Here is a 16047-nt window from a genome sequence, read left to right on the forward strand (position 1 = left end):
CATCACTCTTCATATACGAGCCTCCAAACAAACACACAGCACCAATACTACTTCTACTACTACTACCACTACTACTACTACTACTACTACTACTACTACTACTAGGCCTACTACAACTACGACTACAACTACAACTACAAATAATAATAATAATAATAATAATAATAATAATAATAATAATAATATTAATAATAATAATAATCGCGTTTTACGCATGGCTGACACTGCACACCACACTGTGATCATATGGAATATTGGTCTAATTGGTGCTAAAATATGGCATGACAAGCAAAGGGTTAATGCTCCCTGGAATGATCGTCATTGAAAAGGAGATGAGGTGGAAAATAAACAAAAAGCATTAAACGAGAAACGCTTTGATTTAGTGTCCGTCCAATCCACGTTTAAGTCAGAAAAAAAATCAATTAAGATTGATAACGGAAATAAAATAATCATTAATTCCATGACACACCGGCACATTGACAGTGCATTTTCATTCTTGTGACAATAATAGTGCTGGTTGCTTTCATGAATACTTTCATACAAGGTACCGAGTCTCAATAGAGAGCTTTCTTTCCCCAGCAATGTGTTTTCTATTACGACAGAGCACTTTGCTCCGGGGACTCGTAGCCTGCGTTGGATTGCACGACGCCATATTGGCTGAACTAATAGGACACCAAGTTAGAGGCGCGCTTTAAGGCACGCTTTCACACGCTTGATCTCCCATTACAGACAACAGCAAATTCAACATATAAAACAGCACTTTGGAACCTGAATTAAACAGAGGGCTCGAGCTACAGAACAAAGGCAACGCTCCTTTTCATTTCCTGTCTCGCGCTGGAAACAAGGGGATTCTAGCATTCACTTTGTCATGTACTCTAGTGTCCAGTGTAGCGTTTCATTGCGATTCCAATTCAGTCGTGTCGCTACCTGCACAGCAGACTTCAGGCAAAGTGACGAGTCTACGCTTTCAATAGTAATCTGATATTCAAATAGCACAGGCAATCCGCTTTTACTACGGGAGATTTTTTTTCAAGCAATTTGATGGTGAGGAGAAAGGGAGAGAGGGAGAGAGCGCTAGCATGCAGACTCTAAATCAGCTCTTGCTGTGCAATGCCACTGCATGTGTATCCAACACAACACACATAGTTATGTCATGCAACACATACTTTACAAGGCTTCTGGTAACTTGATGAACCAAACTAAACTTTATACTGGGGGGGTCTCTAGTTCTCCCTCTACCCCCTCCTCCCTTCCACCACACACGAACACAGACACACACACAGGTCATCTCTTTCTCCCCCCCTCTCTCTAATTCAATTGCACAGCAAAACACCAGTTACTGTTCAAATGAATATACACAAGACAGATGAAAAATGAGAAAACAGGCAATAGCTTTTGATTTCAAATTCATAAATTATAATTTAATACCAAGAACAAATGTACAGCAGAATGCTTGTTTACAATAAGCTAACACAAACAAACAAGAATTGTTTTCAACTATAAACTTCCACACACACTCACGTATATCACTTGCAATTAATAATCATAATAATAAAAAAAAGTATCTATACGTTATCAATACCCTGCAGTAATATATTTTATATATTTTATAAAAACGTGGGTCAGTTTAAACTGTTCATAATTACAATCATGTATCATTCTCTGGTCCATAAGTGGCATGGGAACAGCTCAGGATAACTGTTCCATCAACTACACATTATGATCCCTTTATTATCCAACCACAACATGGTGTCTTGTGTGTTGAAGAAAAGCCTCAAAACAAGTACGAAATTGCAAGCTTACACACACACACACACACACACACACACACACAAACACACATACACACACACACACACACACACACACACACACACACACACACACACACACACACACACACACACACAAACACACATACACACACACACTTGTGCGTGCACACACACACACACACACACACACACACACACACACACACACACACACACACACACACACAAGGCATCTGTTACAGACCAAAAAGGAGCAGAACACTAAATCAAAATCGCTACCCCTCTCCTCCAGCACACCCTGTTAAGTCTTAGCCTATTATTGAACGATTTTGTTTCTTCTTTTAAATACAAGGGCTAATGTACTGAATGCACAGATTATATCTATACAGTCAAAAACATTTACATTTATATATATCAAAGGTAAAATAGGTTAGCGACCTGTGGCCATGCATTCACAGTCTAAATACATGAAAAAAAGAAAAAAAAATCATTTTGTCGTAATATGTATATACATTACAAACAGAACTTTCAGTGCTACTAGCTAAGTCTGCCACTCAATTTGAAGACATTTGTATTACCGAAAAAAATGGCAACCACAGTTTTTTTCTTAATCACATATACTTTGTATAAAGAAAACTGAAATGAATTGACCTATATTTACAACAATACTGCTTCTAATCGTTGTGTTTCAAGTGAAATACACAATCTTAAGACTGACTTTACCACCCCTCCCCCTGTTCCCGACGATGTCTCTACTTTAATATCGTTCAATAAGAAATTAGCCATTTAGCGCTTGACAGGCACTTTAAATGCTTGCAGTGTAGAGGGGGACATTGCAGGGACGCCTTAATAATACTGTTCTTCAAAATAGTCTATACTCTGAATGTAAAAAAGTGATGATCCTTGACCTTTGCTTTCCTGTTTGTCTAAACCCCAAGGCGTCAGCCTCCATCCACGATGTCCAGTTCTGCCGTTTCCTAAGTGTAGATGTCAGCAGATATGAACAGGTGTAATCTGACATCAAGGTGTGAAGCCACTTTTTGCATCAGTGCTGCTACCAACCTAATGGCCTTTGGTGGATAGAGAGGTGGTAGAATAATTTGTTCTATGTGATTGGTCACCAAGGTAGATTAATACTTTTGGAACGACCGGGGTTAATCCAGTTGTATGCTATGCTGCGTAAAACAGTCTGGTGACTGCTACAAATTCCGATCTCATTAAAGTTTCAGGTGGTATGTGTTTCGGGTGTCCAAGGAGCCACGGCAATGATATGAACAGGTACACCCATCATCTGCACTAGACAAGCGGCTCATTTAGTAAGAGGACATACTCATTTGAGTGGAGCATAGAGTTCACTCGAGTCCCTATGATAAAAAACTAACCCTGCCCGTCGTCATTGTGGCCCATCAGTTGAGTAAGTGCGCTTGCAGCATTAACCATAAACCCTTCTCCTATTGCTGTGGATTAAGTTTTAATTCTTGAAGAACGCTTTACATTACTTAACTGTTTCATAGGAAGTCATGGTAATATAGAGAAAAAAAAACAAACAAACTGCATACTACAGAATCACATAGGCCGGTTTGGAACCATAAAAGAGGGAAAAAAAAGAAAAAGTACAAAACAGCTATAGATACATGGACACAGGACAATATAGTTGTTTGGAAAAAAGAAAACCTTTTTTTCTTTTCCTCTAAGATTTTTTTCTCCAAATTCGTGTTTAAATGCACTTTCGACTTGCGCTTTCCCCTGTGGATTATCAGAATCCAACTCAATTGTGTTTCCATTTTATTTTTCTTGTCTTTTTTTCCTTTTTCATTTTTTTTTTACAAAAAGGATAGGAACAAGTTTTTTTTTCAGAATGACACTGGAGCTTTTGTCTGGATTTTTTGAAAGTTCGCAGAATGTCTCATGTCTAGAATTCACAGTCATTTATGAAAAAGTCTTTTCTTCGTGAGCGTAAACTCGTGTAACAGCCGTTTCCTTCTACAAAAGAAGCGCTACGCCTAGTGTAGCCTCAGCCCCTTTCATCTCTCCTCTGCTTACTGAATGGACATGTAAGGCCAGTTAAAACTGCTCCCCGATAGCAACATATCCCTGATGAGGGTTTCAATGGGGGTTTTACCTACCAATCGGACGAAAAACAACTGTTCTATGACCGACGAAGAGACTGTGCGCAGCGAAGGCAAGCGAAGTAGTAACTTCCCAAATCGAGTCGGCTGGTTGGGGTACTGGCTCCGAACATACTCCTCCAGGGCACATTGAGACTTCTCCTGCAAACTTTCTATATGCGCCACATCCGACAGCCCGCAAGCATCTGGAAGAGAAGAGAGGAGGAGGGCAAACGCTTTAGTGCATCATATGGTCATGTACCTCCATCGCATACACATTAATCACAACGCCACCGCAAGCACACTGGGCTATGTGAAGACATCCTGCCATTAGGCATCAGCTCCACAGGAGAAAAGCATCGTTATTGAAGCTTGGCTGGCCGGGAGCCGCTTGGGTTCCATGCTGGAGATATATGTGGGGAGGCTGGGACTTTTAAGGACATAAAAGACCCTCCAACAATATACCGTGAGTCTTCACAAAAATGGGTCAGTTATTAGATCTTGGCATTCAATGATAATGTATTTGAGTTATGATGACTATGATATCAACACACTTTGAGCTGCATGTGGGTCGCAGGTTATGACCCCGCCAATGCCAAACGGGCCCTTCAGGTGGCAGACAAATGTCCATGCGCAACAAAAACATTCCCAACAAAAATCACCTCAAACAACCAACATGAAAGGCGGATGTGTTTGTTGTTACGAAAAATTGGGAAAAATATATGCATATACATTGTTCACTCTGTGTGTGTGTGTGTGTGTGTGTGTGTGTGTGTGTGTGTGTGTGTGTGTGTGTGTGTGTGTGTGTGTGTGTGTGTGTGTGTGTGTGTGTGAGGGAAAGAGACCGAGAGAGAGGTCTGACCTGACCTCTGTGCCGCTTTTTGATTTCGCTTTAGGAACGACCGCAAATCTGAGGGCAGCCCTTTTGGAGGACGATCTGCGTTCAGTCTCGTCGTGGCATACATGCACATACTAAGTAAATATATCCCCGCAAGCATCCAGCATTAAAGCTATTCCCTATCCTTGCATTCACATGCACATCAGGCACGCTCCTTTAAAATTTGCAAACTTCTTAGAAGAAAACATTCTTTTTCTGTTGGGCAGTGTTGTTTTTAGGAAGTGGCACTTGTAATAAGGGTTGATGTAAGATTCAACTGCAATTTTAATGTCTGTGTGTATGTGACTAGTAGGCCTAGGTAATGGTTAATATGTTCAGAAGAAGGCTGCCATGGCTCTCCTGCCGGAAAGCGTTTAGGTGTTATGTTCATATAGCCATACAGCCATAGCCTACTTGTAGCCTTGTTTTGGTTACAATTTGTTGTGTTTAAAAAGAAGGTTATTTTACACTTCTAGTCTGCAATATAAAAATAAAGAAAGGACGTTCGGGTCATGACCCAGTTCTGGAGCGAGTCCAGAATATGTATTCAATCCCTAGATTACCCTAACATAACAAGCAAGAACTGTAAGCACCACTTGCTTAAAACGATACGCATGTCCTCCAGTTTCAACACACAAAACGGCTGCTATATTACATGGAACACTAGACTTATCTGGTAAGAAATACAGATGATAGAATAGCCTAGTATGTTGCTAAGACCACCCCGGTAGGCCTATACAGTGGGAAAGTTACGCGGAAATGTGTGTAAATGGAACATTAGGCCTCTTCCCTTCCGCCTGTGCGTCTCCCCTCCCCCTCGAAGCGTGACATCATTTATATCTGTCATTCTACATAAATACAAGTAACTGATTGTATACAAACACCACCACGTTTGCCACGTTCACATTTTAAATTTAAAATATGAATAATGTTAATAATACGTTTAAGTTTTAACTTTGACTGATTCTTACATTTAGCCTCGAGTATTTATATTCTGCAGCCTGTAATATAATTCACATAAGTTGTGGGAATTACACTTTCAACTCACCAATAAACAATTGTTTATTTATTTTTATTTTTCTGTTTGTTCCCATCCCCCATTAAATTAATTTACCACTTGGGATCACTCTGTGTAGTATTGTTCAATTTAAATGTAGATTAGTTAATATTTTTTAACAATTATTTCATTTGTCTATTTTGTCAATAGACGTGTTTTTATTTAGGCTATCATTTCATTTAATATGTATTGTGTTCCAATAAACTACGAAGCCACGATGGAACTTCAGAGACTTCAACTTAGCCTGTGGCTATACTACCATTATACTAATCGCTTTCAAAATGGAAGTACAATTGCTGTTGTGTATTTTGGGCTCTGAAAATGTGAATATAATTCAGTAGCCTAAGTGTCAGTTCTGAATAAATAATATGACATGATTTCAACGATAATTTCCAACTTACCTGTGGTGAATAACACGATGGCTTTTAAGCAGCTATATTCAGCAGAGTCAACGTGTAAAGCTTTCAGCTTTTCCACTTGTTCTTGGAAGATCCGAATGTGGTCCATAAAGGCGACGACTCGGTCCGCGGACATGGGGGAGGCGTGCAGGCCCGCCGCGGCCAGGAGAGGGGCCACATGCAGAGGCATGGAGCACTGGGCGGCGTTCAGCACAAACAACTCGCTCCAGGTCAGCCGCAACAGGGCGACCTGGTCTGTGATCTGTAGGTCAGGGAAGAAGGGGATATTCCTGGCCCACTCCACCGCGCTGAAGAGCATCCGAGCCGCCAGTTCGCAAATGTTCTCGATGCCCATGATGTTGTTGGGCTGCATGCACTGGCTGCCATAGCGGGACGTTGGGTAGGGCTCTGCTCGCAGCAGAAGAGAGATATATCCGGATAAGTAGGAATGGCAGTGCAGAGGGTCCCCATTTGTCAAGGCGAACTGACCATGGTGAGGCTGTGTGGGTGGCATCCTTCCCCTTTGTACAGCTGCGGTAAAAAGAGAAACTGCATATATTTAACATCGAAATACCAACAACACAAAACAGGCTGATTCCAGCACAATATTACATGGCAATGTTGACTCTACATTACACACAGTGTGGTGTACACGTCAAGCTTCTGTGGTAGCCTAACATGAGTTTTTACATTGCACACAAACACACGACAACAACAAAAAATATTGTGGTTTGCTTATGGAGATAGGTATCCTTTAATAAATTCAATCCTATGGTGCTGGTGAAACAATCCAACACTTGAACATAGGACAACAATGTAACCATGTTTTAGCAAGTCACTGAGCAGTCAGGGGTAGATGTATCAATCACAACACGGAATTATTGGCCAGGGACTAGGTGTTAGTGTTCCAAAATTCTGTATGCCATAACATTACGTTGTATAGCAATATGAGCTTATTGAATACATGCACAAAGAAAGGCAGTCCGTGGATGCTAACCCCTAACCTACTTAGCTAGCTACTGAGTCGGGCATGTATTCAGCTATGCCTGTCTCTGATTTCATTTTAGGAGGATAATTTAGCAAAATACACCGATGTGTTTATCCCTGGTACACTATCTTCGGTCCTCTCCATTTGGTGCACAGAGCTACCGACAGCCGATGTCGAGACCTTGTGTGTGTATATCAAACACGCCGTCTCCACACACTCCCCTCGCCATTAAGAGCGCGGCATATCTGCAGTTGTGTACTACTATTCAAAGCCAGATGTACACATTTTTACGATCAAAACAGACTCGTGCAGTCGCACGTCTGCCTTGTTGGCTACTCGAATGCCGACCCAGTAATGCCTCTCTGGTCGATAGCTACAAGGGAGATAGGTTAGGCGAGAACTAGTATACGTTCCGTCTCCAGCATTAACGAAGGCGGATCCTTTGCATGCTTCGCTTGGGCAGCCGGGGGAAGAGTTGTCGGGAGGATACGGGGGACATACATTATACATTCAGTGCAGAACACACAGACAGACGACATGAATATCAAAACTAAAATTCCAATACCTTCCCGTCTCATGCCAACTTTGAGGCATTTTTTGAGGCGGCAGTACTGACACTGATTGCGATGGTGCTGGTCAATGGGACAATTCCTGTTGGCACGGCAAGTGTAAGTGAGGTTCCTCCGTACGCTCCGTTTGAAGAAGCTTTTGCAGCCCTCGCAAGTGAACTGGCCATAGTGTTTACCGCTCGATTTGTCCCCGCAGACCACGCACTCTATGTGCTGTGGCTGCTTTTCTGACGTCTGGTTCGTCGGCGTGGACTGCGCCGTGTTGTTCGGAGGTCCTTGAACGGGTGTGTGAGGGGTCGGCGGGGCAACCTGAGAGGCCGACAGACCCAACTGGCCTGGTTGAGGGGTCGGGAGAGACAGTCCGCCTTGGGCTTGCGAAGAGAGAGTGCCCTGGGTCTCGGCCACATCGTCCTGGGAGCCCCTCCACACTACCATTGCCATATCTATCAGTCAACGTTTAAAAACTTTTTGTCTTCCGTTTTTGGTTTCGTGATGATGCGCCTCCGTAGAATGTCTCACGATATTTAGTCGGTATGGGCGAAAATAAATTATTCACTGTCGGCAAGGTGAAGTCAGATTGTCCGTGGAAACTTGCGCAAAAATGACAGCGCAGCCTATTTCTTTGTTTTCTGGAGGTTGCCGAACATATGGTCAAAACTGATGCGAAGACGAGTCGAATCGCAGCATTGCTCTTGGAGGCCAAGTCCAGGGGCGCTTGCACTCATCCATCCAGGAAACCCATGAAGGAGAAGGGAAAAATAATTGCGCGGACAAAATGCGATATTAAAGAAACAGCGCAGACACTTGGAGAGACGCGGGGAGGCGAAGCATACAATCGCACAGCTGGCGTAGACGAGGAGCGAGCGGCACTAAGTTCCAGCCTGAGTCTTGAGGAAAACCAACAACTGGCAAAAAATATTGCTGCTTCTTCCTTTTCTTCTATTGAGGTTGCGCTCGTAGCGGCGCTCAGCTGAAGCCTGCACTTGAGTCGAATATGAAGACAACTCTCCGGCAAGCAAGAGTGATAATAAAACAAAAAGATCACAACCTATAGAACCTCCTTCCTGCGCGTAAAAATACGGAGAAGAAGAAGAGAGAATCAAAGTGATCAAATATGTTAAAAAGGGGGAGGTTAGGAAGTGATTGCGATTTGCAGGCGCTCGGCTGGCAGAATGCTTTCTCTCTGATCAGCTCACTGAGCTCTCTATATAGTGAACTTTGACACGACTGCTGCAACTTAGAACACGTTACCATGGAGATGAGTTGCCATATATGGAAAGTGACTGTGTTTGACTGGTCAGAGCTCACGGACCTCCCCCTGAACCCCATTGGCTAGTGAGCACTTGTGCTACTTGGTGCTTTGCCAAGGCGAGGAATGGAGGTCGAGAAGCCGCGCGGTCCTAAAGAGAGTCGGGTTCTTTTTTTTTCTTTTTTTTGGTGGGGGAGGCAGGAGTGGGAGTTCCTTAAGATTTTACAATATTCCCCGAATAAAATGTGAAATGGACCAACACACACTTGTGCGCGTTGAACACTATGTGCCTGATTTCCACTTAAGTAACTGAAAACTGGGTATAGGCTACATCACAGCACAATACGCATTGACAAGCTCACCATTAACGTGTCAATAAAATGGACTGAAAATGAATACATTCATATCATCAACACTGACATCTGCATGGGGCTGCAACAACCCTTCTACGGGGAAACTGCTTATAAAAACTCCAATCGCTCACCAAGTGTTTTGTACCTTTGCGTAACTGTCAAAAACACCACAGCGCAATCTATTATATGGATAGGCCTACAAATAGTCATACTCAGTTTGTGTAATTCAGACATTCTTAAATGAAGCACAACCGCTGTGTGTCTGACTTTGGTAAATGAGGAGTCCCGTCAAACCAATGATAATGTGCACTGAATTGTCCAAACCTATCATATCAATATCATAATGCAGATCACTTACACCAATGCAACATACAACATAAGGTTCCGGATACACACGCAAACAAAATGACCACTTTACAAAATGCATTATTTCATTGTTTCCTCTTCAACACTTGGGTACGTTTCCATTGTTTTACGCACACAGAGCGATAGACAAAACCAGACTTACTACATGGGGAAATTGATACCCCTGTGACACTAAAGTAGTGATATATGTATTTTGGTGAACATCAGAGCGTGCCAAGCTGTTATGCCCGCTGAGGGTCAAAACATGGGAAATTATTTATCTCCGACCCCTTTTATTGCATTATTTGAACTTGTCGTGTTTCACCCACAATTTGTCATCAGTCGCCTACCGAGTGGCCTCCACTCCACTCCGGACACCCACACCTGGTTCTGAAGGCGGACAGTGCTTAAACAGCACACTGCACAGCATGAACTGTAACACCAAAGAAATTGACCAGGGGAAGAAGAAAAATCATTTGAGAAATGGCACAACCTGCTTCATCAGGAACCACCGTTCTTTGCGTACAAATAGAATATGAACATGACATTTTTGGATAGACTAATAGAATAGGCCAACATATTATACACTGTGAGTGTTATTGGTTTCTTAAGTGACGAGTATTGGAATAAAAAAATATCAAGGCCTTGGGAAATATATACAACGCACGACCTAGCGATGGGTTTTAGGTGCGTGTCTGTATTATTTTATTTACAGTTTGTATATCCTTCCTCTTGATTGCCACAGCCTACTTTATAGTGTGTTTTAAGAAATTGAAAAGAGATTTTTTTTGCAAGTCTCCCAGAAGACACGTTAAACTGGTGTTTTGCAAAGCAGTACAAACAATGGCGAGTAGACAGATAAAGAGCAGGCTCTCCCTGGAGTGACTGGCTTCGCAGCCTAAAGGTGGTAGGTCGGGGCATTTGCCGAGCACTTGCTAGTAGTGCTTTTGGAATAGCCAGTAGCTGTCAGAGCTCGGTCCACTGAAACATTTACAGTGGTAAATCACAGCATATGCTCCCAATGAGGGCTGAGTGGAAGTGGGGCTGTATTACAGTATCTGGGTGCCCCCTAGCGTATGGATCATTTCTGCCTCAAATCCAGCTAGAATGCGCTCGAGCCATCTTAAATGGCAACTGCTTCGGTTACTCGCCTCTCACACCAAACTAACACGCGCCCATTTTAATCTGATTAATGCTTTTAAGATTTCCTTCTAATTGACGCGGACGTAGCTGGGATACCGTGAGTAATTTTCCTCTTTATTTTTTCTACAGTCTGTTGTGTTTGAACAGGGGTGGTTTATTTCCCTCTGTTACCTTTTGTGTTTTTTCAACAATATTTCTAATATTCACTGTGAGTTTGGCGCTTCACTCGTCCGCGTTGTTAAGCTCATTTATTTAGGATAATCGGCTAAATGCATGCCTTTATTCGCACACTTCACATATCTTAATATGCGGGATTTCCCCTACACATCAGCGGTGAGTAATGCCATCATGTTCTACGAACACTCCGATTTTATTAATATTGCTGTATATGGTTGATCATGGTGTTATCGCTCACATAAGTAGCACACTTTTACTGCATGTCGTGCCATGCGATGCTGTTCATCAGTTGCAAAAGCAGATGCCTTTTCATTGTGATAGAAAACATTCCGAACTATCAATTTCATGACGGACGCGATACAAAGCGCATGGATTCAGCACAGTCTTTGTAACGCACGAGCGTAATAGTTCAGCTAATATACACTCTCGTCATTAAGAATACCCTTACAGTCAATTATCAACCGCTGGATTTGACTGCTACCATGGTGCGTTAGAGAGAAACGGCAAACATTTACGGCTATCTGCATTTGACGGACTGAGTAGAATGATGGTGACGGTAAAGACTGTACACACGAACATTCATTCTCTCACACACATACCAAATGCATATGTTGTAGATTCGTCTTCGGCGGGATGCATCTTCGCTCTTACGAAAATATGGTTCCCTACGTTAGTCTTCTCACTCTGCTCGCGTTTTGTTCAGTTGGGCAGGACAATCAGCGATGACTTTCCAGCTGATGGTTTTACACACAAAAACGCTTCTCTGAGTTTATTGAAGTGATTATGCAAAAAACTTTAGGGAGTCAAGAAAAATTGGTACGGCACCCGAAATTCGTTCAACTTTTGCTCAGATGATACAACGTGCATTACTCTCAAGCGCGTGCTGTATCTCCGTGGGTAGAAAAAACTTGTGTGGCAGTTTGAAGAAGAATTCCTAGAATAATAATAAAAAACAGATGCCCGAAGATGTTCCTATGCGTCTTTTCTGTTGCACAGAAGGTAGAACGCGCTTGAGCGCCACTGCTTTGTGTGGGCTGAGTGATATGCGGAGGGAGGGGTGAGGTCCAGTGAGACACCTGCCTGTATGTAGAAACGACTATGCTTTGTGCCTTTCCTATTGAGAAACCCTTAAGAGTAAAACAGAATAATCATTAAAAATTATGTCGTGAAATGGCAAAATGAGCCACATGCGCGCCATTGCATGTTGATAAAAGAGTTAAGCATTTGTGAAACATTTTCTGTAAAACGTCGAGGGGAAATTCGTGCAAGGTCAATTATGGGACTCCATAAAGTAACCAGTATCTGTTACATTTAGTCGCTTAGAACTTACACGACACACGAGATGCAAAGACTAGTGCGCTATTAGCCTATTTAAGTAGTCCTCTCCTTGAGAAACGCATGCCTGCCAAACCTTATCAAAGCGTTTGACTTTAAGGAATACAGTGAAGGCAAGGAAAAATACTTTAAAGTACAATCAAACTGATATTACTGAAGTTTCTCAGCTTATCAAACGCCCGTTGCATTGAAGTAGCGTTTTTGAAAACACATCATAGTCGGGTCAAGGCCAGTCTCTCCCTGTAATATAAGGTCAAAATGTGGAGCTCCACTAAGGGTTACTATTTTAGCTCGGACTCAGTATTCAAATGTTTTGTGATATCTTTTCATGTTGCTATAGTGTAGGGCACTCTTTTGGTTTACTAACCTTGCTGAAAGTATTGAAAAGGAATTCACCATCCTACCCGGCACACGGGGTCTCAGTTTTCAGCGACTTTATCAAATCTAATTGCCGCCTCTCGCTACGTTTACACAAAATTACTAACCAAATCGTTTGTGCACCAAGACAAAATAACGACCATGTCTCAATAATATAGTCCATCGATTTTACACAATCAGTGACACGTTCAATGTTTATAAACACCAAATAGCCTACGCTATGCCCGCATGTAAGGTGTTTATTTGGTATGCCATTTTGGCCTGCTCAGGTAAACGTTCTCCATTGAAGTGCACCTAGCCAGTCACGGCTGAGTCTTCAGCAGCTCAGCAGGTGTCTGCTCTGCACACAATGGTGCGCCCCTATGGAGACCCGCGCGCCCAACGGGGAAGACCCGCGGATGTCGCTCTACTAAATATTGATCACACACAAATAGCGGGATCTTTAACGATTTCCCATGTCCGTGGCGCGCAGAATGGGCAAAATCACTTTGTTATTGTTTGTAGAGCAAAGAAAACACTCGAGGACAGGGGACCTGCTGTGTGCCCTGCTCGGGATGAACGGAGTTACCTGAATCGATCGACCAGGCAAGCAAGACAACTACACCAGACACCACCCGCCTAACTAGGTTAAAGGAAAGCGGTGTGTATTAAGGCCCAACCACTACACACAACAATAAGCCTACATATCAGAGTCCGTGTCCTACTACGTGTGTAATTACAGGCGGCGTGGGCCTTCAGCGTTACTGGGTCGGTAGGTTTAACAACATGTGTTTTCTGCGTTGGTGTGTGGGTCCAGGGGTGCCGCAGGTGAGGGAGGCCGGGCCAAAGGGCAGGGAGGAAAGTTCACTTTAATCTTATCGCTGACTTCTCCAAGTCCTCCAGGCAGTAGATAGAGGCAGGCGGCCCATGGGTCACCGAGACCTCGGCCTGATTAACCCCCTTAGGCCCGGCGCGGAGCAAAGGTTAACCAGGCTAATCAAGGAGAGGCAGCTGATTAAGTGAGATGACTAGGAGTGAATGTGGCAAATATCTGTCACTGTCTGATAACATGGGCGATATCGCAGACTTGAAATCAGCCAATGGTGTCAGCCGCGCGCCCCTATCTTCTCCATCTGCCAGATAAGATCAAGATGGCATAAGATTGATTATTGGAAGCGGAGTTGACCGCACTTGACCTTGCTATGAGGCGAGAAAAAAATGTTTTTCTTTTTCTCTAATTATCTTTTTTTTTGTTCAGACTTACAATAAAGTATGCTGTATGAGTTGTGATTATTATAATGATTTGATGATTATGATAATTGTGATGGTAGAAATTATTTTGATTATTATTAGCCTATTATAGGCATTTTACAGTTATGATAGCATTTGTCATTTTTAAAGCAGCCTATTACACAAAGTGAATTATGAAAGCCCTTATTTTAAATTACTTAACAATTAAGGTTAACTGTCAAGAAATACTAATTAAATTGAAATAAATTATTGATAGTTATGCATAATTTCTGTTTGGGCTAAAGTACACTTTAACCTCTTGCTTATATCTACAATAAGGTGCACAAGTGTTGCTTAGAATAGCAGCAGTATTTGTGAGTGGTGTAGGACCTGTACTCCTGTGCATGACTCTCACACTTGTGGTGCTTTCATGTGCTCTGGGAATTATGGTAAATATCAAACGCTGACACCGGAAGGACACATGAATGTCCCCCTTGTTGTATTTTCCACTGGACAACTCGTAGAAATGGTTTTTTAAATATAGAAGTTGCAGAGACTGGATAATATCTACTCCCCAGAGCACATGAAAGGCACACTATGCCACATGCTTGTTGCATTTTAGATGTGGGGCTATTGGGCTTTCGACCCCTCCTGGGTGTCCTGTTGTGTTGTTTGCTTTCTGGAAGTAGTGTGCTCTGTTAGCCTCTCTGAAAGTGCCGCCCTGTCTTATCCCTGCTGAAAGCAGACGTAGGTCCTCTGTCATAGCTGTCCTGCCAGACCTGCCCTGAGTGGCCTTATGCAGCTGTGTTCTAGACGCCCATCTCAGCCACACACACAACCCCCCCCCACCCTGTTTGCGCCAACCACTTAGCGGACTCTTAATGCTTCTACCTGCCCACCTAGCGGACTCTTAATGCTTCTACCTGCCCACCTAGCGGACTCTTAATGCTTCTACCTGCCCACCTAGCGGACTCGTAGCCCCTTAACGCGCGCCGATTGACCAGTGGAACGCTGTAATAGTCACTAAAAAACTTAGCTACCATACTACACCACCATGACAGCACATAGGGCCTTAAGTACTGCATTACAACATGATCATTGCCAGTTTGGTAACAGCTCATATGTAACAGGGCTCGTGTCTTACTGGGTTAATAGTGTAGGGTGGTTCTAGCTGCCCACCTACCGGCCTCCTAATAGTGTAGGGTGGATCTAGCTGCCCACTTATCGGACTCTTAATAGTGTAGGGTGGTTCTAGCTGCCCACCTACCGGCCTCCTAATAGTGTTGGGTGGATCTAGCTGCCCACTTATCGGACTCTTAATAGTGTAGGGTGGTTCTAGCTGCCCACCTACCGGCCTCCTAATAGTGTTGGGTGGATCTAGCTGCCCACTTATTGGACTCTTAATAGTGTAGGGTGGATCTAGCTGCCCACTTACTGGACTCTTAATAGTGTAGGGTGGTTCTAGAGGCCCACAGAGTGGTGGTTCCAAATGCATTTGACCAGCCTCTTAATAGGGTGATTCTATTTGCCAACCGACCAGCCTCTTCATGGGGTGTGGGGTGGTTCTAGCTTCCCATGTAATGTGTAGGATGATCCAAGTTAACCACCTACTTACTGTCCTCTTAATAGTCAAGGGTGTTTCTGGCTGCCTCCCTGACACACTGATGACCCTATGATAATAAACATAGCACAAGATCACAGATCATAACTTCACAGGTTAAGTTTGTCATATGAATGTCTATTTATCATGTACGGTAGGGAGATGTGTGTAGGTGTGAGATGTGATGAGATTCGGGACTGGCATGGGAGTGGTGACACTACAGTACAGCGTATAAGCATGTACTGTACCTCAGTACCTCTGCTATTCACCGCCAAGGTGACCCCTGCCCCATACGTACAAGGGAACTCTCATTTTGGAACACAAATCACCATTACAATTCTAAATTGAACATTCATCTTGCTAACTGGTAAAACAACACAATACACATTCAAGAATATACTAGTTAAGTGTGATCAGCTGAAATACTAAATAAGGTGTCATTGTAGATCTCATCGCTTTCATGTTTTCAGTCTTCAGAAAACATTT

The 16047-nt window shown here is 43.0% G+C and overlaps 1 protein-coding gene across 2 annotated transcripts; it reads right to left on the reverse strand.

Moving 5' to 3' along the window:
- Positions 1 to 1388: 1388 nt before the first annotated feature.
- Positions 1389 to 9071, reverse strand: nr2f2 (nuclear receptor subfamily 2, group F, member 2). Of its 2 annotated transcripts, none has more exons than XM_063197484.1 (3): positions 7769 to 9071; positions 6219 to 6764; positions 1389 to 4089 (listed from the first exon to the last, which is right to left on the reverse strand). In XM_063197484.1, the coding sequence occupies exons 1-3, from the start codon at positions 8211 to 8213 to the stop codon at positions 3815 to 3817; spliced, it is 1266 nt and encodes a 421-aa protein (XP_063053554.1). In that variant the 5' UTR covers positions 8214 to 9071; the 3' UTR covers positions 1389 to 3814. The 2 variants fall into 2 exon arrangements, with proteins under 2 accessions (XP_063053554.1, XP_063053555.1); XM_063197485.1 differs by having other exon boundaries at positions 6219 to 6746; positions 7769 to 9070.
- Between the last annotated feature and the right edge of the window lie 6976 nt (positions 9072 to 16047).

The sequence above is a fragment of the Engraulis encrasicolus genome, chromosome 4, assembly GCF_034702125.1.
Source record: "Engraulis encrasicolus isolate BLACKSEA-1 chromosome 4, IST_EnEncr_1.0, whole genome shotgun sequence".
NCBI classification, from domain to species: domain Eukaryota; kingdom Metazoa; phylum Chordata; class Actinopteri; order Clupeiformes; family Engraulidae; genus Engraulis; species Engraulis encrasicolus.